General features: G+C 41.6%; 2 protein-coding genes across 3 annotated transcripts in view; both read left to right on the top strand.

Annotated features, from left to right (window-relative positions):
* LOC144891816 (uncharacterized) overlaps positions 1 to 27,903 on the top strand; it is a 1,036,251-nt gene that overhangs the window by 63,681 nt on the left and 944,667 nt on the right. The gene's annotated exons all lie outside the window — the stretch shown is intronic.
* Positions 128 to 19,214, top strand: HSPB1 (heat shock protein family B (small) member 1). Of its 2 annotated transcripts, XM_068113553.2 has the most exons (5): positions 128 to 707; positions 7,055 to 7,203; positions 15,842 to 16,115; positions 16,392 to 16,455; positions 18,736 to 19,214. In XM_068113553.2, exons 2-5 carry the CDS (start codon positions 7,063 to 7,065, stop codon positions 18,953 to 18,955), a joined length of 699 nt encoding a protein of 232 aa, XP_067969654.1. In that variant the 5' UTR covers positions 128 to 707; positions 7,055 to 7,062; the 3' UTR covers positions 18,956 to 19,214. The 2 variants fall into 2 exon arrangements, with proteins under 2 accessions (XP_067969654.1, XP_078632611.1); XM_078776485.1 differs by lacking the exon at positions 128 to 707 and having other exon boundaries at positions 7,038 to 7,203.

Below are 27,903 nucleotides of genomic sequence, written 5' to 3'. Positions count from 1 at the left end.
TGTGCCAATCGCTCGGCCAAACACGCAACTCGAACCTGCAACGTGCGCTGTTCACTATTTCCATGGATTGCGTCACGACCTGCGACTGCCAGAGACAGGACAGCTGCGGTCGGAGTCTATAATTGGTGTTTCCCACAGGCGTAATCGTCGTCTGGCTGCGTTCACTCCCCGCCATGAGCCCCGACATTCGTGCGGGGTCGCAAACAGTGAACCACGACACCGACGAACAAGGTTCCGATCTCATTCAGGGATCCTGGAGAGTGTACACCGTTCTTGTCGAACTCGGTGCAGGTCACGTGATGTTTTGTCATGAGTGTGTCGAGTTCTGCTGTTACTCTCGCCCGTCAGCGAGGAGCTAAATTCAGATCTGACATGAACCCTCAAACGCGCACCCATATCGCACTCTGCCCCCCTTGCTTCTGTCTTCCTTTCCTCTGGACAACTACCCGTGGCCATATACCCCTTTACCCCCGGGTCAAATATGCTGGAGACCCCCTCTTTCCCCTCGCGCGCCACAACTTCATCACCTCAACACCCCCTCCCAACTTTTCCCCCCAGGCCCTCACTCCCAAACTCCCCCATCCCGCCTCCACTTTCCCTCCCACAATTCCCCCAATCTCCCCTCTCCCGCCCCCACACACTGGTATGACTATATAACAAGGCATTGGGACAACGCGAACACCGTCAAGAGGGTGAATATAACAAAGGTGAGTTAGAAAGGTGACATGTCCTCGTTTTGTGACTTTATTAACGCTCTTCCACGTTGGTTGTTGTTTGACACAATTTATATCCTTTGTATTTTTCGATACATCTTTATTTTTACCTTCTTGTTTCCGTCTGGATTACATATTCCGTGTTAAAATGACTTGCACTGTGCAATGGTTAAAAAGAGGTCGTTATGCGGTTCAGAAGAGACATTAAAGATGTCGAAGGGAAGATTGAGTTTGTAACTGAGGCGTAAAACGAGGATCTGTTATGGACGATGTGGGGAGTTTTGATGCCAAACTTGTGGTGGATCGTTCAAGTCTTTCTTTGATCCCAGATTAGACTTTCCCCGTCACACAGAGGGATGTTTGATGAACAGACAAACGTCACTTTGCTCGAACCCTTTGTTTTACCAGTTGATCGTCCTTGTGAAAACAATTGTTGGTTCAACATCGATCGAGAATGTCCTTGTTAATCAAACGAAGGCTATTCTTCATTCCTCCAATCATTTTCACTTTCCTTTTATATCCTTCCAATCATTTTCACTTTCCTTTTATATTCCTCCAATCATTTTCACTTTCCTTTTATATCCTTCCAATCATTTTCACTTTCCTTTTATATTCCTCCAATCATTTTCACTTTCCTTTTATATTCCTCCAATCATTTTCACTTTCCTATTATATTCCTCCAATCATTTTCACTTTCCTTTTATATCCTTCCAATCATTTTCACTTTCGTTTTATATTCCTCTAATCATTTTCACTTTCCTTTTATATCCTTCCAATCATTTTCACTTTCCTTTTATATCCTTCCAATCATTTTCACTTTCCTTTTATATCCTTCCAATCATTTTCACTTTCCTTTTATATTCCTCCAATCATTTTCACTTTCCTTTTATATTCCTCCAATCATTTTCACTTTCCTTTTATATCCTTCCAATCATTTTCACTTTCCTATTATATTCCTCCAATCATTTTCACTTTCCTTTTATATCCTTCCAATCATTTTCACTTTCGTTTTATATTCCTCTAATCATTTTCACTTTCCTTTTATATCCTTCCAATCATTTTCACTTTCCTTTTATATCCTTCCAATCATTTTCACTTTCCTTTTATATCCTTCCAATCATTTTCACTTTCCTTTTATATTCCTCCAATCATTTTCACTTTCCTTTTATATTCCTCCAATCATTTTCACTTTCCTATTATATTCCTCCAATCATTTTCACTTTCCTTTTATATCCTTCCAATCATTTTCACTTTCGTTTTATATTCCTCCAATCATTTTCACTTTCCTTTTATATTCCTCCAATCATTTTCACTTTCCTTTTATATTCCTCCAATCATTTTCACTTTCCTTTTATATTCCTCCAATCATTTTCACTTTCCTTTTATATCCTTCCAATCATTTTCACTTTCCTTTTATATCCTTCCAATCATTTTCACTTTCCTTTTATATCCTTCCAATCATTTTCACTTTCCTTTTATATTCCTCCAATCATTTTCACTTTCCTTTTATATCCTTCCAATCATTTTCACTTTCCTTTTATATTCCTCCAATCATTTTCACTTTCCTTTTATATTCCTCCAATCATTTTCACTTTCCTTTTATATCCTTCCAATCATTTTCACTTTCCTATTATATTCCTCCAATCATTTTCACTTTCCTTTTATATCCTTCCAATCATTTTCACTTTCGTTTTATATTCCTCTAATCATTTTCACTTTCCTTTTATATCCTTCCAATCATTTTCACTTTCGTTTTATATTCCTCTAATCATTTTCACTTTCCTTTTATATCCTTCCAATCATTTTCACTTTCCTTTTATATCCTTCCAATCATTTTCACTTTCCTTTTATATCCTTCCAATCATTTTCACTTTCCTTTTATATTCCTCCAATCATTTTCACTTTCCTTTTATATTCCTCCAATCATTTTCACTTTCCTTTTATATCCTTCCAATCATTTTCACTTTCCTATTATATTCCTCCAATCATTTTCACTTTCCTTTTATATCCTTCCAATCATTTTCACTTTCGTTTTATATTCCTCTAATCATTTTCACTTTCCTTTTATATCCTTCCAATCATTTTCACTTTCCTTTTATATCCTTCCAATCATTTTCACTTTCCTTTTATATCCTTCCAATCATTTTCACTTTCCTTTTATATTCCTCCAATCATTTTCACTTTCCTTTTATATTCCTCCAATCATTTTCACTTTCCTTTTATATCCTTCCAATCATTTTCACTTTCGTTTTATATTCCTCCAATCATTTTCACTTTCCTTTTATATTCCTCCAATCATTTTCACTTTCCTTTTATATTCCTCCAATCATTTTCACTTTCCTTTTATATTCCTCCAATCATTTTCACTTTCCTTTTATATCCTTCCAATCATTTTCACTTTCCTTTTATATCCTTCCAATCATTTTCACTTTCCTTTTATATCCTTCCAATCATTTTCACTTTCCTTTTATATTCCTCCAATCATTTTCACTTTCCTTTTATATCCTTCCAATCATTTTCACTTTCCTTTTATATTCCTCCAATCATTTTCACTTTCCTTTTATATTCCTCCAATCATTTTCACTTTCCTTTTATATCCTTCCAATCATTTTCACTTTCCTATTATATTCCTCCAATCATTTTCACTTTCCTTTTATATCCTTCCAATCATTTTCACTTTCGTTTTATATTCCTCTAATCATTTTCACTTTCCTTTTATATCCTTCCAATCATTTTCACTTTCCTTTTATATCCTTCCAATCATTTTCACTTTCCTTTTATATCCTTCCAATCATTTTCACTTTCCTTTTATATTCCTCCAATCATTTTCACTTTCCTTTTATATTCCTCCAATCATTTTCACTTTCCTATTATATTCCTCCAATCATTTTCACTTTCCTTTTATATCCTTCCAATCATTTTCACTTTCGTTTTATATTCCTCCAATCATTTTCACTTTCCTTTTATATTCCTCCAATCATTTTCACTTTCCTTTTATATTCCTCCAATCATTTTCACTTTCCTTTTATATTCCTCCAATCATTTTCACTTTCCTTTTATATCCTTCCAATCATTTTCACTTTCCTTTTATATCCTTCCAATCATTTTCACTTTCCTTTTATATCCTTCCAATCATTTTCACTTTCCTTTTATATTCCTCCAATCATTTTCACTTTCCTTTTATATTCCTCCAATCATTTTCACTTTCCTTTTATATTCCTCTAATCATTTTCACTTTCGTTTTATATTCCTCCAATCATTTTCACTTTCCTTTTATATTCCTCCAATCATTTTCACTTTCCTTTTATATTCCTCCAATCATTTTCACTTTCCTTTCATATTCTTCAAATCCTTTTCACTTTCCTTTTATATTCCTCCAATCATTTTCACTTTCCTTTTATATTCTTTCAATCATTTTACATTTCCTTTTATATTCCTCCAATCATTTTCACTTTCTTTTTATATCCTTCCAATCATTTTCACTTTCCTTTTAAATTCCTCTAATCATTTTCACTTTCCTTTTAAAATCCTCCAATCATTTTCACTTTCCTTTTACATTCTTCCAATCATTTTCCATTTCCTTTTAATATTCCTCCAATCATTTTCAATTTCCTTTCATATTCTACAAATCATTTTCACTTTCCTTTCATATTCTTCCAATCATTTTCACTTTCCTTTTATATTCCTCCAATCATTTTCAATTTCCTTTTATATTCTTCCAATCATTTTCCATTTCCTTTTATATTCCTCCAATCATTTTCGCTTTCTTTTATATCCTTCCAATCATTTTCACTTTCCTTTTAAATTCCTACAATCATTTTGACTTTCCTTTTATATTCTTCAAATCATTTTCACTTTCCTTTTATATTCCTCCAATCATTTTCAGTTTCCTTTTATATTCTTTCAATCATTTTATATTTCCTTTTGTATTCCTGCAATCATTTTCACTTTCCTTTTAAATTCCTACAATCATTTTGACTTTCCTTTTATATTCTTCAAATCATTTTCACTTTCCTTTTATATTCTTCCAATCATTTTCATTTTCCTTTTATATTCCTCCAATCATTTTCAGTTTCCTTTTATATTCTTTCAATCATTTTATATTTCCTTTTGTATTCCTCCAATCATTTTCACTTTCCTTTTATATCCTTCCAATCATTTTCACTTTCCTTTTATATTCCTCCAATCATTTTCACTTTCCTTTTATATTCTTCCAATCATTTTCACTTTCCTTTTATATTCTTCCAATCATTTTCACTTTCCTTTTATATTCCTTCAATTATTTTCACTTTCCTTTTATATTCCTCCGATCATTTTCACTTCCGTTTTATATTCCTCCAATCATTTTCACTTTCCTTTTATATTCCTCCAATCATTTTCACTTTCCTTTCATATTCTTCAAATCCTTTTCACTTTCCTTTTATATTCCTCCAATCATTTTCACTTTCCTTTTATATTCTTTCAATCATTTTACATTTCCTTTTATATTCCTCCAATCATTTTCACTTTCTTTTTATATCCTTCCAATCATTTTCACTTTCCTTTTAAATTCCTCTAATCATTTTCACTTTCCTTTTAAAATCCTCCAATCATTTTCACTTTCCTTTTACATTCTTCCAATCATTTTCCATTTCCTTTTAATATTCCTCCAATCATTTTCAATTTCCTTTCATATTCTACAAATCATTTTCACTTTCCTTTCATATTCTTCCAATCATTTTCACTTTCCTTTTATATTCCTCCAATCATTTTCAATTTCCTTTTATATTCTTCCAATCATTTTCCATTTCCTTATATATTCCTCCAATCATTTTCGCTTTCTTTTATATCCTTCCAATCATTTTCACTTTCCTTTTAAATTCCTACAATCATTTTGACTTTCCTTTTATATTCTTCAAATCATTTTCACTTTCCTTTTATAGCCTTCCAATCATTTTACATTTCCTTTTATATTCCTCCAATCATTTTCACTTTCCTTTTAAATTCCTACAATCATTTTGACTTTCCTTTTATATTCTTCAAATCATTTTCACTTTCCTTTTATATTCTTCGAATCATTTTCATTTTCCTTTTATATTCCTCCAATCATTTTCATTTTCCTTTTATATTCCTCCAATCATTTTCAGTTTCCTTTTATATTCCTCCAATCATTTTCAGTTTCCTTTTATATTCTTTCAATCATTTTATATTTCCTTTTATATTTCTCCAATCATTTTCACTTTCCTTTTATAGCCTTCCAATCATTTTACATTTCCTTTTATATTTCTCCAATCATTTTCACTTTCCTTTTATATCCTTCCAATCATTTTCATTTTCCTTTTATATTCCTCCAATCATTTTCACTTTCATTTTAAAATCCTCCAATCATTTTCACTTTCCTTTTATATTTCTCCAATCATTTTCACTTTCCTTTCATATACTTCTAATCATTTTCACTTTCCTTTTATATTCTTCAAATCATTTTCCATTTCCTTTTATATTTCTCCAATCATTTTCACTTTCCTTTTATATCCTTCCAATCATTTTCATTTTCCTTTTATATTCCTCCAATCATTTTCACTTTCATTTTAAAATCCTCCAATCATTTTCACTTTCCTTTTATATTTCTCCAATCATTTTCACTTTCCTTTCATATACTTCTAATCATTTTCACTTTCCTTTTATATTCTTCAAATCATTTTCCATTTCCTTTTATATTCCTCCAATCATTTTCATTTTCCTTTTATATTCCTCCAATCATTTTCACTTTCATTTTAAAATCCTCCAATCATTTTCACTTTCCTTTTATATTCCTCCAATTATTTTCGCTTTCCTTTGATATTCCACCAATCACATGACTTGAATATCCCTCCAATCATTTTTACTTTCCTTTTATATCCCTGCAATCATTTTCACATTATATGTCTCAAATCATTTTCACTTTCCTTTTATATCCCTCCAATCATTTTCACTTTATATGCCTCAAATCATTTTCCTTTTATATTCATCCAATCATTTTCACTTTCCTTTTATATTCCTCCAATCATTTTCACTTTCCTTTTATATCCCTCCAATCATTTTCTTTATATGCCTCAAATCATTTTCCTTTTATATTCATCCAATCATTTTCACTCTCCTTTTATATCCCTCCAATCATTTTCACTTGATATGCCTCAAATCATTTTCCTTTTATATTCATCCAATCATTTTCACTTTCCTTTTATATTCGTCCAATCATTTTCACTTTCCTTTTATATTCCTCCAATCTTTTTCCTCTATCTGACAATTTTTGTCGTAGGTAAAGATGTATCAGTTTGCCTTTGTTAAAAACAAGTCTGATTGGAGTTTGTAACAATGTACAGGAAAAGAAATGGCAGAAAGACAAATTCCCTTCTCACGGCCGTTCTTTCGCCACCCGAGCTGGGACCCCTTCAGAGACTGGCACCCCCAATCAGGACGTCTTCTAGACCAGGACTTTGCCATGCCCTTTGATCTACCACCACCCCCAGAGGTAAAACAAATAAAGGGGGAAACAAGACAAGGTTGAGCTGAAGACATGTGGATGTAAAAATGTGCTAACCCGAGTTGTTAAGGGTCTATATCTGTATCTGTATGTGCCCAACCCAGATATAAACAGTCATCCTGGTGTTTCACACGCTAGATGTTTCATCAATGTGTGTGCCATCCCTCGGATTTAGGTTAAACTTGGCGTCCCATATGCCAACATTCGTTGGTGGACGTTAAAGATCCCATGTTGTCCTTCACGAAGAATTAGTGAACTACAGAACCATCTTCCTTAGGTCGTAGGTTGTAGGCAGCAACCGTTCAGGGTGGTACTACCGTTTGGACTTAGGAGCGTCAAAGTGGTGCCCGGAACCATCTTACACTCTCAGTGTCAGGATTGCTGAATTTTCTTTCTGTCTCACTCAAACTACAGCTACCGGGTGAGCTTCAATATCTCTCTCTCTCTCTTGCAAACAAACATCATACACTTTTCTTCAAACACTTTTCTTACTCATTTTCACTCCTCACCTTTACATTCTCTCTCCTCTCATTTCCTCACGTTGTCCAACTAAATATGAAAAAGTCTAAAAAGTTAATGGCCCCTAGTTCCCGGCATTATGGGGTGCGAAGAATCTCTGGTGACCTGCCTATCACTGCTACCAACGAGGGGGAGCAAGCTCAGGTAGTAGCAGTATTAGTCCCTCCCAAGACCCTTGCCTGTTGAATGAACCTGACTCTTTTTCAATTCATTTCACCAACATTCGTGGTCTTTCTTCAACTCTTTCCTCTGTTGAACATCATCTAGCAAGTTACTCTCCTAATATATTGCTTCTCTCAGAAACCCAATTGTCACACGACGTTCTTCTTAACTCCTTTAACATTTCAAACTATAACCTTCACTCACGATCCCGCTTCAAAGGAGGAGTTTGTGTCTACTCCAACATCAACACACCTGCTGTACACCTTGTGGACCTCGAATCTCCAAACTTTGATGTCACCTGGCTCAAGATTTGTCTCCCGACCATCACTGTTTTTCTCTGTTTCACCTACTGCTCTCCCAATTCTACAAACGTTATGGCTTTCTTTCACCATATTAATTCCTGCCATGAGACCATGACATCCGAACACCCTCAAGCAGAATTCCTCTATTTAGGAGACTTCAATGTACACCACAGGGAGTGGTTGAAATCATCCCACACGGATGTTGGGGGAGTTGAAGCTCTTACATTTTCCATTCTCAATGATTTGGAACAAATTATCACCCACCCTACCCATATCCCAGATCGTCATGACCACTCGTCCAATACTATGGATTTGTTATTTACCTCTAATCCGTTGCGTTACAACTACACAATCTCACCTCCAATTGGTTCTTCTGACCACAATCATGTAAACATCACTTTACTTACCCCATTCCTTCGGCAACTGCTCCGACTAAACGCCAGTATTGGCATTTCAATAGCGCTGACTGAACTGGTTTACGAAACTTCTTTTCTGACTTTCCCTGGAAAGACTACTGCCTCTCCTCGGCCGATGCCTCTATCTCTGCTGAACGTACAGCTGAGGTTATTGTTGCAGGAATGGAGGCTTACATCCCCTTCTCTTTCAAGTTTACCTCTTCTACCAACTCTTGGTTCAATAATTCCTGCTCTGCAGCCATTCGTGCAAGGGACGTGGCATATCGGACGTGGAAAAACTCTTCTTCCTCCGACTCACGTTCAGCTTTCATATCTGCTAGAAATCATTGCAAACATGTTATTCATGAGGCGAAGCATTCCTTTATCCAAAAGAAATGTGACAACCTCTCATCTTCTTCCACTAATAGATCTTTCTGGTCATTAGCCAAAAGTATCTCCAACAACTTCTGTCGCTCTACCTTTCCTTCACTGTTCCATTCTGATGGTACTATAGCTGTTTCTCCGACTGACAAAGCAACTCTTTTTGGTTCTCTTTTCTCCTCTAATTCCACTCTGGATGACTCCAACATGCCATCTCCCTCTGATGCACCCCTTACCAATCCTATGCCCCTCCCTATAATCTCTTTCCATATAGTCAAAAAACTACTCCTCTCTCTGGACACAAGCAAGGCAAATGGACAAGATGGCATTCCTCCTTGTGTCTTGAAGGAGTGTGCTTCAGAACTTGCTCCAGTGCTTGCTCGTTTGTTTCGTTTTTGTTTAAAAACCCAAACTTTTCCTCTTTCCTGGAAACATGCCTTAGTATAGACTATTTTAAAGAAGGGTGATCATTCAAACTCTTCCAACTACCGTTCTATTGCTCTGACTTCTACTATTTCCAAAGTCTTTGAATGTCTTCTCAATAACCATTTCCTCATGCATCTTGAATCCCACAGTCTTCTATCTGACCATCAATATGGCTTTCGCAAGGCAAGATCTACCGGTGATGTCCTTTCTTACATTACAAATGTCTGGGCTTCTTCTCTGAGAGACTTTGGGGAATCCGTTGTTGTTGGCCTTGATATCTCAAAAGCCTTTGACAGAGTTTGGCATTGGGGTGTGATATCCAAGCTTCCCTCTTTCGGCTTTCCTCCTTCACTCTGCTCTCATATCGAGCTTTCTCTCTGACTGCTCTATCTCTGTAATTGTCCATGGCTCAACATCAATCGATCTGCATCTCGTTTTATCACAACCACCTCTTTAAATTCGGATTTGGACAAGATTTCCCAGTGGGGAAAATGTAATCAGATTAAATTTAATGCTTCTAAAACTACATTTCTTCCCATCTCTCTCTCTGAAACTTCTCTCATCTCTCCAATCTCCTTTCAAAGCTCCACAATTACACCATGTGATACAATAAACCTACTAGGTATTACCCTAACTTTAAATCTATCCTGGAATCCACCACACATTACACAAATAGCTAAATCTGCCTCGAAGAAACTGGGAGTCCTGTTCAGATGTCGAAGATTCTTCTCCTCTCAACAGTTGCTTCAACTATATAAAGGATTGATTCGCCCTTGTATAGAGTACTGCTCTCACATCTGGGGAGGTTCTAGTTCCACATACTTAATGGACAGAATTGAATTAAAAGCAATTCGACTTATCAACTCTCCCAATCTGACCTCAAAACTTGACCCGCTCAAATTATGTAGCAAAGTTGGCTCTCTTTCTCTTTTCTACAGATATTACTTCGGTTTTTGCTCACAAGAACTTGCTGCCTGTATACCTCCGCCATTAGCGAGACCACGGAATACTCGACAAGCCACTACATCTCATGATTATTGTGTGGCCATTGGCAACTCAAGGGTGGGCCGTTATGATGTTTGTTTCTTCCCCTCCACTGCCAAACTCTGGAACTCTTTACCTTCACATGTCTTTCCAAACACTTATGATCTCCTTTTCAAAAAGCAGATTTTCTTTCTCAAAAACTCTAAGATTATTCTCTCCTTTACTTTTATATAAATGCAGCTCTTTTATTTAGGCCGGGCCTCGATGAGGACGACATAGTCTGTGCCTGGAGCCTTCTACATAAACAAATAATTTTTTTTATTTTAAAATACCCAAATTCCAAATTCCTTCCCTAACTTACAGGGGGCATTGCATCAGTGGTACAGCCACACCCTCAGCCAATGACGCTACCATGCAGCCTTCTGCTGCGTACAAACAAAGAAGACTGTGACAAAAGTATTGGCTCGAACATTGGCCCTTCTAACTTGAGAACCAATTGGTCCAACTCAGTCATGAAGTCCGATCACTGCACACTTATCATTTCTCTGGCTGGGTAATGTGCGTCTTGGTAGTAACAGAAGAAAACCAGACTTTGTCAAAAACTTCATGGGCCTGAAAGGGTTAACATCTGAAACCTCAGCTTCACTTTACTGCCCACAGCGGTCACAAGGATAAACTAGAACGGCACTCGGTGGAGAGCATACCTCCACCAGGCTGAACAGTTTATGTTTTGTAATCCCACTGATAGGCCAGATCTGGATTCCGACCTGAACCAAAATCTAATCGGCTTGTTTTTGTCACCTACGCATCCACCAAGTTTAGTCATAACTCATCCATAACTTTTTAAAATATCATGTTATATATCGCTTTTCACCCGATCTCTCAATGGTGAAGAATCACTTAAAAATTAAATAACTCTCGTATCCCAATCTATATTTAGATATTCACCCAAATAGAATCTATTTGTCCTTGTCACACACCCAACCTCTCCACCAAGTTTCGTCCGAATCCGTCTCACTTTTTGAGATATTTTGTTTACAAACGGACGGACGGACAGACAGACAGACAGACAGGGGTGAAAACATAACCTACCGTAGGTGGCGGAGGCAACTAGAATGGCACTGATGCATGAGGAGGCCATTTGGCCAATCATGCCCAGACCACATCAACACCACATTAGTTCAATCTACTGGCTCACTTAATTTAATTGGGTGGAGAGTGGGGCTTTAATAGGGACATCATCCATGTTTTTTGTTTTTCTTTGTTCCGGTATGTAGAATTTGGCCAAGGGTTGGGGGAGACGAATACGGTTGCTGGGGTGAGCAATAAATAAACACCAACAGTACATTCATCTCATAACGAGACCTTCTTACAGACATCACGATCATAACACAGGTATACAATTACCATCCATACTCAACTTTTACCAACCATTACTACCAATATCCATGCATCCCTCCATCCCCAATGCTTCTAAGTTCCCATATGGAACTTTGGCTTTGGCTTTGGATGGCATATGGCTTTGGATGACTCAAATTTAAACCTATATTCTGTTTCTGCTGACACTATTCCAGGGAGATCATTCCGTGCATCAACTACTTCTCTAAGTGAAAGACTTGCGTTAATACCATTCTAACGCTCCTGGTTTTTCCTCTCATGCTATGAATGGACAGTGATAGTCCTCTGATCCTATCACTGACCACTCTGCTGAAAAACACTTCTGCACTTATTTTTTGGCACCTTCATTATCATGAACATCTCGATCAGATTCCTCTCATAATCACCTCCTTTCTAATGTAGAACGTCCTGTCTCCAGCCGCTCCTCATAGTTGACTCTCGGTAGCCTGGAATCGATCTAGTCACTCCACGCTGAGCCCACTCTATGGCAGCTATGTCCTTACTGAGATTCCTCAGATGTGATGATAAAAACTTCACACAACATTCTAGATGATGCCTCACTAAACTGGTAAACAGTGTTAACATCCCCCTTAAGAATACAATCAAAAAACTTGTAAACTTACCACTCCTAGATCCCTTTACGACCCCTAGATCCCTTTACCACTCCTAGATCCCTTTACCACCCCTAGATCCCTTTACCACTCCTAGATCCCTTTACCACCCCTAGATCCCTTTACCACCCCTAGATCCCTTTACCACTCCGAGATCCCTTTACCACCCCTAGATCCCTTTACCACCCCTAAATCCCTTTATCACTCCTAGATCCCTTTACCACTCCGAGATCCCTTTACCACCCCTAGATCCCTTTACCACTCCGAGATCCCGTTACCACTCCTAGATCCCTTTACCACTCCTATATCCCTTTACAACTCCGAGATCCCTTTACCATTCCTAGATCCCTTAACCACCCCAAGATCCCTTTACCACTCCGAGATCCCTTTACCACCCCTAGATCCCTTTACCACTCTGAGATCCCTTTAGCACCCCTAGATCCCTTTACCACTCCTAGATCCCTTTACCACCCTGAGATCCCTTTACCACTCCGAGATCCCTTTACCACCCCTAGATCCCTTTACCACTCCTAGATCCCTTTACCACTCTGAGATTCCTTTACCACCCCTAGATCCCTTTACCACTTCTAGATCCCTTTACCACTCCTAGATCCCTTTACCACTCCTAGATCCCTTTACCACTCCTAGATCCCTTTACCACTCCTAGATCCCTTTACCACTCCTAGATCCCTTTACCACTCCTATATCCCTTTACCACTCCTAGATCCCTTTACCACTCCGAGATCCCTTTACCACTCCGAGATCCCTTTACCACTCCGAGATCCCTTTACCACTCCGAGATCCCTTTACCACTCCGAGATCCCTTTACCACTCCGAGATCCCTTTACCACTCCGAGATCCCTTTACCACTCCGAGATCCCTTTACCACTCCGAGATCCCTTTACCACTCCTATATCCCTTTACCACTCCGAGATCCCTTTACCACCCCTAGATCCCTTTACCACTCATAGATCCCTTTACCATTCCTAGATCCCTTTACCACTCCGAGATCCCTTTTCCACTCCGAGATCCCTTTACCACTCCTCGATCCCTTTACCACTCCTAGATCCCTTTACCATTCCTAGATCCCTTAACCACTCCTAGATCCCTTAACCACTCCTAGATCCCTTTACCACTCCTCGATCCCTTTACCACTCCGAGATCCCTTTACCACCCCTAGATCCCTTTACCACCCTGAGATCCCTTTAGCACCCCTAGATCCCTTTACCACTCCTAGATCCCTTTACCACCCCGAGATCCCTTTACCACTCCGAGATCCCTTTACCACCCCTAGATCCCTTTACCACTCCTAGATCCCTTTACCACTCCTAGATCCCTTTACCACTCTGAGATTCCTTTACCACCCCTAGATCCCTTTACCACTTCTAGATCCCTTTACCACTCCTAGATCCCTTTACCACTCCTAGATCCCTTTACCACTCCTAGATCCCTTTACCACTCCTAGATCCCTTTACCACTCCGAGATCCCTTTACCACTCCGAGATCCCTTTACCACTCCGAGATCCCTTTACCACTCCGAGATCCCTTTACCACTCCGAGATCCCTTTACCACTCCGAGATCCCTTTACCACTCCGAGATCCCTTTACCACTCCGAGATCCCTTTACCACTCCGAGATCCCTTTACCACTCCGAGATCCCTTTACCACTCCGAGATCCCTTTACCACTCTGAGATCCCTTTACCATTCCTAGATCCCTTTACCACTCCTAGATCCCTTTACCACTCCTAGATCCCTTTACCACTCCGAGATCCCTTTACCACTCCGAGATCCCTTTACCACTCCGAGATCCCTTTACCACTCCGAGATCCCTTTACCACTCCGAGATCCCTTTACCACTCCGAGATCCCTTTACCACTCCGAGATCCCTTTACCACCCCTAGATCCCTTAACCACTCATAGATCCCTTTACCACTCCTAGGTCCCTTTACCACTCCTAGGTCCCTTTACCACCCCAAGATCCCTTTACCACTCCTAGATCCCTTTACCACTCCTAGATCCCTTTACCACCCCAAGATCCCTTTACCACTCCTAGATCCCTTTACCACTCTGAGATCCCTTTACCACTCCTAGATCCCTTTACCACTCTGAGATCCCTTTACCACTCCTAGATCCCTTTTTACCATTGTCCCTTGCATTCCTTTACCACTCCTAGATCCCTTTACCACCCCTAGATTCCTTTACCACTCCTCGATCCCTTTACCACCCCTAGATCCCTTTACCACCCCTAGATCTCTTTACCACTCCTAGATCCCTTTACCACCCCTAGATCCCTTTACCTTTCCTACTCCTCGATCCCTTTACCACTCCTAGATCCCTTTACCACCCCTAGATCCCTTTACCACCCCTAGATCCCTTTACCACCCCGAGATCCCTTTACCACTCCTAGATCCCTTTACCACCCCTAGATCCCTTTACCACTCCTAGATCCCTTTACCACCCCTAGATCCCTTTACCACCCCTAGATCCCTTTACCACTCCTAGACCCCTTTACCACTCCTAGATCCCTTTAGCACCCCTAGATCCCTTTACCATTCCTAGATCCCTTTACCACTCCTAGATCCCTTTACCACCCCTAGATCCCTTTACCACTCCTAGATCCCTTTACCACTCCTAGATCCCTTTACCACTCCTAGATCCCTTTACCACCCCTAGATCCCTTTACCATTCCTAGATCTCTTTACCACCCCTAGATCCCTTTACCACTTCTAGATCCCTTTACCACTTCTAGATCCCTTTACCACTTCTAGATCCCTTTACCACCCCAAGATCCCTTTACCACTCCTCGATCCCTTTACCACTCCTAGATCCCCCCAAACCATCCCCAGATCCTTCTCCTGTGTCACATGTATCAAGATTGTCCCTTGCATTATTATATAATCACTATTTTGATTCTTCATACCCATCCACAACCTCTTACATTTCCATCTGTCAATGTTTTGCCCAATCTATGAAAGCATCTAGACTTTCCTGAATCTGATCACCCCTCCTCCTCCCCGGCTATCTACCTTACCTCCAAGCTTAGTTTTATCTGAAAATTTGGGAAAGCCGACCTAATTTATGATGCTCGCAGGGAAGCACGAAAAGCGACAGGATGAACACCTCCCAGCCAGACATCCTCCCCCTCCCCCTCGCACTCACAAACACTGTACTTCCTATCACTAAGCCAGTTTCCAATCCAGTTACCTGACAAGCCAGCTGACAACCTCCTGTGTGGTACCATATTGAATGCCTTCTTAAAGTCTACATGCCTAAGGTTAAATAATTAATGTGTCACAAACAGCTTCCCAATCCATCAATGTCAAGTGCACCGAGAGCATTCCCAAAAATGTTGATGATGTTAACTATTGATGGTAACTCCCCCCTTCCTTATTGAAACAAAAACTAAAGTCATAAACTTCTGCAGATACTAATGTTCTTTACCCCCAGAATACTGCTGCGAATGCACCGCCAGCTGAACCAGCATCCTGGGGGTATCCGGAATGGTCACGAGCGGTCCACCCGCGCGGGTGGCCATCCGCAGTCGCCCCCGCGAGCCAAGCCACATCGGGTTTGTGTCGGCCACCAGCCCGGCAGCTCAGCTCCGGCGGGATGTCCGAGTTCCGCCATACCTCTGACCGGTGGAGAGTGGCTCTGGATGTAACGCACTTCACCCCAGAGGAGATCACCGTGAAGACCAAAGATGGTTTTGTGGAAATTTCTGGTAAACAAACTCATCACAAATCCGGCATCCATATTCACTTTGCCTGCAGTTGTGACTTTCCTCTTAACCGCAGCTCAGCTGGAAGTTGAATTTTTCAAAATGTTCCTGATATTTTATTGCCAAGAAAGATCCAACTAGTCTGTACATCCATGGAGTACTCGCTCCGTATCGTTACCAGGTCATCTCAAATAATTACATAAAGAATATTTTTAAAATGCTAAACGCTATCGGGATGGAGATTGGTACCAAAAGGTTAACTTCAAGGTATCCTCGCAGGGAAGCATGAAGAGCGACAGGATGAACACGGCTACGTCTCACGCTGTTTTACTCGAAAATACCAGTAAGTGACCTTCAATCTCTCAACACTAGTCCATGGATGGCACACAACTCTGAACAATTTCAAATTGACACACAATGGTAAACCAACAACTAACTTGCTTTTACCAGGAGCAAGCTTTGTTAGTGTTTCCATCTCAACCGATGTCTCCAAGATGCTGGTATATCCTATATTCTAATCCCATACACTTTACAGTGCCTTCAGAAAGTATTCACACCCCTGACCTTTTTCACATTTTGTTGTTGCAGCCTGAATTTAAAATGAAGTAAATTGAATTTTTTTTGTCACTAATCTACACTGGCGCAAGTGCCCCATAATGGGCCCCAATGGGCGCAAGTGCCCCAAGTAATACCCCATAATGTCAAAGTGGATTTTTTTTTTTGGGGTTTTAGAAATGTTTACAAATTAATTAAAAATGAAAAGCTGAAATGTCATGAGTCAATAAATATTCAACTCCTTTGCTATGATACTCCAAATTGAGCTGAGGTGCATCCAATTTCCTTTGATCATCCTTGACATGTCTTTACTACTTGATTGGAGTCCACCTGTGGCCAATTCAATTGATTGGACATGATTTAGAAAGAAACACACCTTTCTATATAAGGTCCAACAGTTGACAGTTCATGTCAGAGCAGAAACTCTACCATATGAAGTCCAAGGAACTGTTCGTAGAACTCGGAGATAGAATTGTGAGGATGCATGTATATGGGGAAGGGTATAAAACAATTTCTGGAGTTGAAAGTTCCCAAGAGCAGTGAGCTTCATCATTAGGAAATGGAAATAATATGGAACTATGGAGACTCTTCCTTGAACTGGCTGTCCAACTAAACTGAGCAACCTGGCAAGAAGGACCTTGGTCAGGGAGGTGACCAAGAACCCAATGACCACTCTGACAGAACTACAGAGTTCCTTGGCTGAGAGGAGAAAACTTGCCAGAAGGACAAGTCTCTGCAGCACTTCATAAATCTCGGCTTTATGGGAGAGTGGCCAGACGGAAGCCACTCCTGACAAAAGGCACATGACAGCACACCTGGAGTTTGCAAAAAAGACACGTGAAACACTCAGAGTGACACACAATGGTAAACCTCTGACCGATTCTGTGGTCTGATGAGACTAAAATTGAACTATTTGGCCTGAATGCAAAGCTCTATGTCTGGCAGAAACTTAGTACAGCTCATCACCCATCAACACCATCCCTGCCGTGAATCATGGTGGTGGCAGCATCATGCTATGGGGATGCTTTTCAGCAACAGAGACTGTGAGATTTGTAAGGATAGAGGGAACAATGGATGGAGCAAAATACAGGTAAATCCTTGAGGACAACCTGCTTCAGAGTGCAAAAGACCTCAGACTGTGGTGTAGATTTACATTCCAACATGATAATGACTCCAAGCATACAGCCAAAGCAACACTGAAATGGCTTCAGACCAAGAACGTGAAAGTCCTTAAGTGGTCTAGCCCAAGCCCAGCCTTGAATCCCATTGAGAATCTGTGGAAAGACTTAAAGATTGTTCATCGACACTCCCCATCCAACTTGACAGAGCTTCCTTAAATCTGCAAGGAAGAATGGGAGAAACTCCCAAAATCCAGATGTGTAAAGCTGATACAGACATACCCAAGAAGACCTGAAGCTGTAGTCACTGCCAAAGGCACTTCTATGAAGTATTGACTTCAGGGGCTGAATACTTTTCAATTAGCTATTTCTGTATTTTATTTTTAATTATTTTGAAAAATTTCTAAAACAAAAATTCCACTTTGACATTATGAGGTATTATGTGTCGACCAGTGACAATAAATCTCAATTCAATCCATTTTAAATTCAGGCTGTAACATAAAATGCAAAAAAGCCAAGGGGTGTGAATACTTTCTGAAGGAACTGTATGTATTTGAGCATTATCTACTAATGTCTTTGTCCCACAGGTGGTTTATGTAAAAATCCAGCATGAGTGTTTGATCAATGTAAAGAATAATGGCACGTGACCTGATGCTTCAGTAAGACTCATCCTTATCAAGAGATGTGAAGATGCAGAGGAGATAATGATGAGGGTCTCACTACCCTCTACCCCTCAAAAATAATGGCACTGCAGCAGTGCAGCATGCAATTTTATTGGAGAAACCCTTTGCTGAAACATTTGGCCTGAGCGTTGTCCTACGATTTTGTTGTGCTTTTACTTCAAGACTAATTACACATACAGAAAATTGTATAATTTAAGATCGCATTTGAAACTGCATAGCGTCCATTACACCCTCCAACTAATTTGTCCCCCCATCCCTTCCCTCCAGACTTCCTGAAGGGGCAGATCCTCTTTCCGTGAACTCTTCCCTCTCTCCAGATGGAGTCCTGTTGGTCGAGTGCCCACTCCCCCTGCCACCACACCCAGAAGTGAACGTTCCAGTCAAGTATGAAACCCGTGCTAACATAGCCGTAGGGGACACCAAAGAGGCTCGGCAGGCTGCAGCACCAGCATCCCAGGCAAAGGCAACCGAAGTGAAAAAATGCTGAGAAACAAGGATAGTTCTTGATGTAGTTGGCCAGAGATGGGTTAGGGATGCAGACAATACAAATTGTGTACCTTGCGGTTCATTTTCAGATCTAATAATCTCCAACTGACGCATGTGGATCAGGACACCGAATTAGTATTTTGTAGTTAAAGTAACAACTTGACAGCTACAATGGTCAATCACGCAAAAGTACAAGACCTTGCATGGCACCTTACTTGTCTGTAATTGTTATCCACTTTTAATAAAAGACCTTAGTGCAACTGCTTTGGGATGTTTGATTCAAGCAAAATGCACACGACTGTACTTCAGGTCTTAGCAGCAGCCATGGTCTTCCAACTCGATGAACAAGAAGAAAAAGACATAAAATGTCATAGCCCCCATGGTTTTAGTAATTTTGCTGTAAGGCGTTAAAGGCCGCCAGTCGGCCGTCTTTGCTCGGATTACAAAACAAAATCTTCTGCATATGTATACTCTCAAGTGTTTTCTTTGTGCCAAGTTTGAACAAAATCGGTTTTGCATGTCCGAGAAATGGTTGGGGGACACGTTTAAGTAACAAAATGGTCACCAGTCGGCCATCTTGATTCTGATCTCGAAAAAAAAGACGTACATATGTAACCCATCATTCATCTGTGTGCCAAATTTGAACAAGATCGGTAAATGCAAGTCCAATAAATTGTTGAGGACGTGTTCAATATCGGGTTTTTTTTACAGCTAAAATGGCCACCAGTCGGCCATCTTTGATTGCAACGTGAAACAAAATTATGTGCGTATGTACACCATCATGTATTGTCTTTGTGCTAAGTATGAACAAAATCGGTCAATACATCTCCAAGATATGGCTGCAGACAGACGGACGGACAGACGAGACTCAATCCATAAGTCCCCGTTTCAGACCAAGTCCAACGGGGGTTAATAAATGAACAGGTTTTCCCCAAACCAACACAAATAGCTATCAACATACCTGGTCGTCATACAACGGTCATCTACCTAGAGCAAACCTGTCTGACAAATCAACGTAGTAGACTCCTACAGTCATCCAATCTACTTCTGTGATCTGCATCAAACGCCAGCCAAGACACAATGGAAAAGAACTGCTTGTATTTGGGAAGATCCGTATTGAAAAAAGGAAGTTCACCTCCAACTAGTATGGTTAACCACCAGGCGAAGCTCAGGACAGAGGTCCCACTGAGTGGTCCTGATCCAGGATTTTGAAGGAACTGTGCACCAAGTGAGGGGATAATGCATCCTACTATTCATTTGGAATTGGCCACTGGCTTTGACACCTTTCCTCTTCTTACTTCTCCTCTTCCCTTTATAAGGGGTGAGCTCTAATGGCACCAATTAAGCTCCTGCCCTGCATTGACTACGATACCTCTCCACCAATACAATTTTTATGGATCATAGGCATCAAAACGCTACAAACAAAGTTTCAAACAAACAAATGTCACAAACCAACAAACAAATGTACAAATGTCAAACAAAGTTTCAAATGGAGCACTTCGCCACTATTAAAGCATTTAAATTGCATCACAAGTGGCAATAAATGGGAATTGTTGCTCCCAACTTGCCGGCTCGATGACAGAAGACTCCATTTGCATTTTTGCTGTCCCCATTTAGGATCCTGTGTGGGAACTGGCAACTTGCAAGTGACTGCAGTAAACAAATGGCAAGGGCTCCTGTCGTTGTGTCACACAGAAGAGGATGATGAAAATGATGTTTCTCCACCACATCTGATGTCCTCTCCCACTTTAGTACGGCAGATAGGTGAAATATTTGGGAGAATTGTCACTTTGATGATACAAGCACGAGAGTTGGCACACAGTTAGAGTATGCCCTAAGGAAGATATTTGGCTATAGGGCCATCGCAGATTTGTCCTGTGACAACAATGGCGGCCATTTTTCAAAATGGCCTCCATTGCTTGTTATTTGACATATATTTGGTACATTACTGTGTATAAACTGTTGTTGTGGTCATACAAGCTTGACATTTGGCACATAATTAAAGACCCCTAACTATAGGGTTATCATATATTTGTCCTGTGACAACAATTTTTTTTAAATGGCCGCCATTTATATGGTATATTATGGTATATGGTATATTAAATTGTACGAGTACCCGACTGCAAAGCCGCAATGAGCCGGCGAAGCCAAAGCCTCTTGCCACTATTTTACCCATCACTATGGCATCAGTAGGTTAGGTAGTTGGTAGTAGGTAGGTGTAGTAGGTACCGTACCTAGTTCAAAATGACACCATTTGCATTCTGGATGAGATTAAAATTTATAAAATTTACTTCGTGATTAATTCGGTGAATTCCGTCTCAACTTCGGATATTTCCGGCCGTGAAAAACTAACCCCTACGGCCGCGAGATTTCTAAAAAATAATTCTTCGTCAATTTTAGAATATTTGACGTCGTTTTCAGCCTCCGAAATGTGGTAAAAAGATTTTTTGAAATATTTTATCAAATGCTCGAATCTCATTGGTTCCTGTGTTTGGTGAAGATTTTCGTTGAAGATAACCAGGGCCCAGGGAACGAGGTTGGTCTTAATGTATTTTATTTACAAATCAGAGGTGCATAAGACTGTGAATCAAACAAAGATGGGTGAAACAAACTCCTATTTAACTTTTTGGCAATTTTTTATGCATACTTCCGCATCCGCAAGATGGCGGCCTCCATCGAGTGATTTGGTGCGTCAAAGCTTGGAATTCTCAAAGGATCCAGCAAAATCTGGTTTTTCAACATAATACGTACGCGTTCATTCACAACACCGGCTACACCGGCTATAAACTGTTGTTTGAATCATACAAGCATGGTATTTGGTGCACAGTTAAATATTCTGACTATTAGAGTCATCACAGCGCATCACAGTACAAAAGAGCGCGCACAGCTGTAAGGACGAAGGACGGGAACAGTGGTGAGTTTGAGGTGAAGGTGGGAGTGCATCAGGGGTCGGTACTAAGTCCACTACTATTTGTAGCTGTGATGGAGGTGCTGGCTCGGAACGTAAAGGAGGGTTTACCGTGGGAGTTGTTGTATGCAGATGATCTGGTGTTGATTGCAGAAAGTATGGATGGACTGAAGGAGAAGATGAACAAGTGGAAGGAATGTATGGAGACAAAAGATCTGAAGGTGAATATCGGAAAAACGAAGGTGATGGCAAGTGGTAAAGCATGTGGTGAGGTGGAAAGAACTGGGAAGTGGCCGTGTGCTGTGTGCAGGAAGGGTGTCGGAGTGAACTCCATTCAATGTACAATGTGCGCTGAGTGGGTTCATCAAAAATGTAGTGGTTTGAGAGGGTCATTAACCAGTGTGGCAGCTACATTCAAGTGTAAGGTGTGCACAGAGGGAGCTGCAGATGGAGGAAATGTTGAGTTGGATCTTGGAGATGGCGTGAAGCTGGAAGGTGTGAAAACATTTTGTTACCTAGGAGACATGCTGAATGGAGAAGGTGGATCAGACTCGGCAACGGTTGCTCGAGTGAGATGTGCATGGAAGAAGTTTCTGGAACTGAGTGGCGTGCTGACGAGGAGGGGAGTGTTGTTGAAGCTGAAAGGAAAGGTGTATGCTGCATGTGTGAGAAGTGTTATGATTTATGGGAGCGAGACATGGGTAATGAACGTAGAGCAGCAACGAAGGCTGGAAAGGGTGGAAATGCGAATGGTTCGGTGGATGTGTGGAGTATCGTTGAGAGAGAGGAAGACAAATGATGAATTGCGAAAGATGATGGGAATGGAGCCTGTGATTGATGCTGTGAAGAGGAACAGGTTGAGATGGTTTGGTCATGTGTTGAGGAAGGATGAAAGTGACTGGTTGAGAAGTGATGGAAATGAATGTAGAAGGAAGTAGAGGACGGGGAAGACTGAGAAAGACTTGGCTAAAGATGGTCGAAGAAGAAACGCGGGCAAGGGGTCTAACAAGGGGAGATGCAGAAAATATGGCAAAATGGAGAAGATTGTCATGGGGACCGCAAGGCTATCCCCTGCTCTCGCAGGGAAAATGGCCTTAAAATGCCTGTTTGTTGTCGAGTCATCACAGATGTGTCCAATAAAAATGGCGCCCAATTTTTAGTACGGCAGATAGGTGAAATATTTTAAGAGAATTGTGCCTTTGATGATACAAGCACGAGAGTTGGCACACAGTCCGAGTATGTCCTAAGAAAGATATTTGGCTATAGGGCCATCTCAGATTTGTCCTTTTTTGAAAAATGGCCGCCATTGTTGTCACAGTATGCTGTGACGAGGAGGGGAATGTCTATACTATAGTCAAATATGTTTCTTCGGACATACTCTGACTGTGTGCCAAATGCCATGCTTGTATCATCAAAGGCACAATTCCTGCACCTATCTGCCATACTACTTCATTAATTTGCAGTACTGGCTGCTGGTTTGCATAATTGCCCCCTGTAGACAGTGCCGCTGATGCAGTGCCCCCTGTATGCTGTGCCGCTGATGCAGTCCATATTCAAGACGAAGTATTATTGGGAAAGGAAACCTAATGTTAGAAACAATTCTGGTTGTTTCTTTTGTTATCAGAATAATACGTATTTGTATTCGCTGCAGCTTTTTCTGAACAGTTTGAATTCAGATGCCATAAAAGGAATAATTTGCGACACAAATTACTTTTCTCGAGAAAGTGGGGAGAGGAATGCTCATGTTGTACCTTTTCAACACTAATGGATAGGGGATGAGGAGATGGGGGGGGGGGGGGGGGGGAAGGGAGGGAGTGAAAATAATAATCAAGAGATTGAAGGAATGCGATTTGAACAAAAAGGCCAAATTGCTCAAGCTCGAGACATTTGGCAAGTCTTTTTTTTTTTTTTTTTTGTATACAAGATCGAGGCTCGTGAAAGAGCTAACATTAATCACACAAAAAGTCAAACCGACACATAAAACACAAAAAATAAGGGGAGCGGTAGACAAGATGGGGAGAGAGGGGGAAGGACACAAACACAACATTTGAGAGCAGGGACATCGGGAGAAATGTGGGAGGGGGAGGGTTTGGGGGTAGGTGGGAGAGGTATAAAACATATGAACACTGCAAGGACTTCCAGGAAAGAAGTTGTAATTTCCCAAAAAAAAAAAGTGTATCTCGGGTGAATTAGCGGGGGTAGAAAAGATCAAGGTTTTGGATGGGGGAAGATACGAGATGGTGGTGGACCGCTGTTTTAAAGACCTGGAGGGAGGAGTGGGATTGAAGGGAGTGGGGGAGTTTGTTCCAGAGGCGGGAGAAATGGGGAATGAAAGAGTGAAGGTGAGCAGAGAGCCTAGATTTTGGCAGTTTAACCATGAGGGTTGCAGGCAGATCTTGTGCGACAGAGCACAGAGAGAGCTGGGGGAGCAAGGCCGGAGAGGAGTCGGTAGAAGACAGAAAGACCACCAACCTGCCTGCGGTGAGTGAAAGGCCCTCGGAGTTAACTTCATCGCAGGAGATTCCAACGATTCTGAAAGCTTTGGTTTCAACGGCGTGAAGCCGAGCTAGGTGTGAGGCAGGAGCACCAGCCCAGAGGGGGGAACAGTATTCCATTGACCTGCGGATGAAAGCCTTGTATGTGGTGAGGAGCTCAGGTGTGCCAAGGAAGGACTTCGCACGACAGAGGATGTCCAGTCGGCGACTGGCTTTGGAGGCCAGCTTGGAAATGTGGTTATCCCAAGAAAGATCATGGCAGATCGTGAGACCCAAAAGCTTGAGCGACAGAACTTCTTGGAGAGGATTGTTGAGAAAGTAGATGGGAGGGTTGTCCAGTCGATCTTTTCGGAGAGACATTGTAAGAGTGTGAGATTCGTCAGGATTGAAAGACATGTTCCACTTGTTTGACCAGTCTGTGATTTTGTCCAGGTCTGCAGAGAGTGAGGAGGCTGCAGACTGACGATCTGAGGAATAGAGTGGCAGATAGTGGAGTCATCAGCAAAGAGATAGAGAGGATTTTCCAGAGAGTCGGAGAGATCATTGATGAAGACCAGAAATAGCACAGGGCCCAGAACACTACCTTGGGGAACTCCAGCCAGAACAGGAAGGGGAGATGAGAGAAATCCATTCAGGGCCACACGTTGCCTACGACCAGAGAGGAAGTCCGCAAGCCATGAGTGGAGATTTCCATGGATACCACAGGAGGAGAGTTTGGTGAGCAGAGCTGGGTGCCAGACCGTATCGAAGGCACGTGATATGTCAAGTGAGACAGCTCTGATTTCCTGTTTGGCATTGAGGACCTCCATCCATTGTTGAGACAGCAGAAGCATCATGTCCAGAGTAGAATGACCTGGTCTGAATCCAAATTGATGATCAGGGATCAAGCCATTGGAGAAGAGGAAGGATTTGATATCCGAAGCAATGATGGATTCCATGACCTTGCTGATAATTGGAAGCAGGCTGATTGGTCTGCAGTTGCAAGGATCTGTTTTTGCACCTTTTTGTGTAAAGCGGTAATGTTTGTTGATTTCCAAGATGCTGGCAGATGACCTTGAGTAAAATAGAGGGTGAAAAGAACAGAGAGAGGGTGAGATAGAGCGGCAGAGCAGGATTTTAGGACCCGTGGGCTGATGCCGTCTGGTCCAGTTGCAGAATCAGAGTCGAGATTTGACAAAAACTTCTCCACCTTGTCAGGAGAGAAGGACACAGAGTCCAGGAGCAGTTGGGTTCGACTGGGAAAGGTGGGAACAGAGAGAGATGGGTTTGGGACTAAAGATTTTGAGGCAAACACAGAGTTGAGGCATTCGGCTTTGTCACGTGCGATGTCAACTGTGTGGCCATTTGAGGTAAGGGAGGGGATGGAGGGGGAACAAACACCAGAAACGGATTTGACCAGATGCCACCAGGATTTGGAGGAAGGAGACAGGTTTGAGAGTTCAATCTTGAGTGTGGAGAGATAGTGCTTCCTGGCACTCCTGAGGGTAGACAAACACTTGTTCCGAGCTTGGTGGAAGGAACTGAGATTGCCTTCAGTTGGATTTGCCTTCCAAGAGAATCTTCAATCTTCCAAGAGAGCAATTTGTGGAAGCAACAGAAAAAAGTGCCATCTGAATATAGAAATGTCTATACTCCAAGCACATCAAGATGTTTTAAAAGCTCATACACCTAAATGCAAACAAGAAAGAGCAATCAGAGATTGCAGACACTCGCCAAGACGTGTTTTTAGTGATTTTTAGTTAAAACAAACATGGCGGCGAAACCATGAAGTTTTGTACTTGTCAGATGAAAGTCAATCGGATTTTAGAAATTTGGCCTATGTTGACCTTTTGGCCGATGTTGAACTCAAAAATACTTGGTGGTTGAATTCAGTGACCAGATATGCAAATCCTCTTCAAATTTCAAGTCCATCGGATAAAAATTGAGGATTTTAGAAATTCGAAAAAGTTGGTGACCTTTGGCCTATGTTGACCTGTTGACCTTTGATCCCAAAAACAATAGGCTTCTTGCTTATGACCAACTCTACCATTTGGTGAAGTTTCGTGAAGATCGGTTGAAAATTGTGACCTGTACGCGACTGACATACAGACAGACAGTTTAATCTCCGATTTTCGCAAATAACAAACGGACGCATATGCAATACCATCTCCTCTGGCGAAGTTAATAAAGAACACAAGATGGGGAAGGAAATGATGCAATCGCAGTGATAATTATGCTCATTAAATGGAATTTGAAATTTCATTTCAAATAACAATCTAAGCATGGTATCCGGACATCGCTATGCAGCATCATTGTCCAGAGGATGCACAGCCACTCGCAGCATCATTGTCCAGAGGATGCACAGCCACTCGCAGCATCATTGTCCAGAGGATGCACAGCCACACTCACAGCATCATTGTCCAGAGGATGCACAGCCACACTCGCAGCATCATTGTCCAGAGGATGCACAGCCACACTCACAGCATCATTGTCCAGAGGATGCACTGCCACACTCACAGCATCATTGTCCAGAGGCTGCACAGCCACACTCACAGCATCATTGTCCAGAGGATGCACAGCCACTCACAGCATCATGGTCCAGAGGATGCACAGCCACACTCACAGCATCATTGTCCAGAGGATGCACAGCCACACTCACAGCATCATTGTCCAGAGGATGCACAGCCACACACACTCACAGCATCATTGTCCAGAGGATGCACAGCCACACTCACAGCATCATTGCCCAGAGGATGCAAAGCCACACTCGCAGCATCATTGCCCAGAGGATGCACAGCCACACTCGCAGCATCATTGCCTAGAGGATGCACAGCCACACTCACAGCATCATTGTCCAGAGGATGCACAGCCACTCACAGCATCATTGCCCAGAGGATGCACAGCCACACTCACAGCATCATTGTTCAGAGGATGCACAGCCACACTTGCAGCATCATTGCCCAGAGGATGCACAGCCACACTCACAGCATCATTGTCCAGAGGATGCACAGCCACACTCACAGCATCATTGCCCAGAGGATGCACAGCCACACTCACAGCATCATTGCCCAGAGGATGCACAGCCACACTCACAGCATCATGGTCCAGAGGATGCACAGCCACTCACAGCATCATTGTCCAGAGGATGCACAGGCACACTCGCAGCATCATTGCCCAGAGGATGCACAGCCACACTCACAGCATCATGGTCCAGAGGATGCACAGCCACACTCACAGCATCATGGTCCAGAGGATGCACAGCCACACTTGCAGCATCATTGCCCAGAGGATGCACAGCCACACTCGCAGCATCATTGCCCAGAGGATGCACAGCCACTCACAGCATCATTGCCCAGAGGATGCACAGCCACACTCACAGCATCATTGTCCAGAGGATGCACAGCCACACTCACAGCATCATTGTCCAGAGGATGCACAGCCACACTCACAGCATCATGGTCCAGAGGATGCACAGCCACACTCACAGCATCATGGTCCAGAGGATGCACAGCCACACTTGCAGCATCATTGCCCAGAGGATGCACAGCCACACTCGCAGCATCATTG

The sequence above is a fragment of the Myxine glutinosa genome, chromosome 4 (assembly GCF_964187855.1).
Source record: "Myxine glutinosa chromosome 4, kmMyxGlut1.1, whole genome shotgun sequence".
NCBI classification, from domain to species: domain Eukaryota; kingdom Metazoa; phylum Chordata; class Myxini; order Myxiniformes; family Myxinidae; genus Myxine; species Myxine glutinosa.
This window is presented reverse-complemented; position numbering and strand designations above follow the sequence as displayed.